Source organism: Sinocyclocheilus rhinocerous, unplaced genomic scaffold (assembly GCF_001515625.1).
Source record: "Sinocyclocheilus rhinocerous isolate Xijiao unplaced genomic scaffold, SAMN03320098_v1.1 C36481035, whole genome shotgun sequence".
NCBI lineage: Eukaryota > Metazoa > Chordata > Actinopteri > Cypriniformes > Cyprinidae > Sinocyclocheilus > Sinocyclocheilus rhinocerous.
The window spans coordinates 1-1,185 of record NW_015781814.1 but is presented as its reverse complement, the minus strand read 5'-3'; the positions used below and the strand labels follow the sequence as shown (position 1 = coordinate 1,185).

At 40.1% G+C, this 1,185-nt stretch overlaps 1 protein-coding gene across 1 annotated transcript; it reads right to left on the bottom strand.

The window, feature by feature from the left end:
• Window positions 1–3: 3 nt before the first annotated feature.
• LOC107736083 (dual specificity protein phosphatase 10-like) lies at window positions 4–694 on the bottom strand (the record flags this gene model as incomplete). Its single annotated transcript, XM_016547586.1, has 2 exons — window positions 391–694; window positions 4–200 (listed from the first exon to the last, which is right to left on the bottom strand). Coding segments are annotated over exons 1-2 (444 nt in total), but the record flags the coding sequence as incomplete, so codon positions are not given.
• Window positions 695–1,185: the final 491 nt, after the last annotated feature.

The window sequence follows — 1,185 nt, the reverse complement described above, 5'->3', positions numbered from 1 at the left end:
GTCTCTCTCAAACTCTAGCAGCTGGCCCATGAAGTTGAGGTTGGGGGAGACTATTGGCCGCCGACTGCGCACATACTTATAGGCATCAGTCATGGTCATGAGGGTGTGCTTCATCAGGTAAGCAATGACTATAGTAGCTGAGCGGGACACACCTGCTTGGCAGTGCACTAGAACGCCCCGTCCACACTGGTGAGCTTCCTCTGAAACAAAAAAAAGGTGTGGCACACATCAAAATATGGTCACATGCCTCCAGTTCTGATGTACAATTTAAATAGAAAGTATCAGAAATAACATGGCAAGAAGATGATTTTAAATACCCCATAAAAACCTGCACTTGTTAAGAAATGACATGTAAATGTTTAAACTACAAGAGTTGAAAATTTCTCTTACCGATAAACTCAAAAACCTCTTCAAAATACTGTCGCAGGTTCTGCTTGCTGTTGTCAGTGGCAGGGAGCCTTTTGTAACGCACCAAGCCTGTGTCCAGGTGGTAGAGGGGAAGATGGGTTGTGATATTGACCACAAAACCAATGTTGAGACGAAGCAGTAGATCCAAATCCTGTGCATCTCTCTCGTTGCCAAGAAAAAGGAAAGGGAGGATGGGGCTGATCACAGCATTCTCCATATCTGGGGTCATGACACTCTCCTCAGATAGTGAAGCTGGGAGGGATGAGGAAAGAGGGAGGGAAAGGTGCACTGGCAAAAAAAAATAAAAAATTACTTTTGTTTTCTTATATGTTTAAATACTTCACTCTATGTGACCATCTAAGAGAGGTATGCTGGTATAGGACTCTTTTCAGTCAATTAAAAATGACACGGGTTAAAATCCTGTCAGAGTATGATGTCATCAAGGCCTTATGTAAGAAAATCGAATAATTTAAAATAATTTTAATCCTTCCTCCTTATCTTTCCTGTTTGAAGTCCCATCACTCTCCCTCCACAGAATGGCTATTATCCTTTAGTTATCAAACCAAACTTAACGAGTTTCAGTAAGAAATAAAACAGAGAATAAAGCAGTCTGAGTTTTAAGAAAAAGAATTAAAAGTAGAAAGTGTTTAAGGAGAAAAACTTGAACTTGAGTTACATTACTAGGGCATCAATGTAACTCTGGCATTCTTCTGAAGCTAGGCTAACGAGGATTATGCACCCCACAGATTAACTGAAATATAATTTTAATTTGAATAC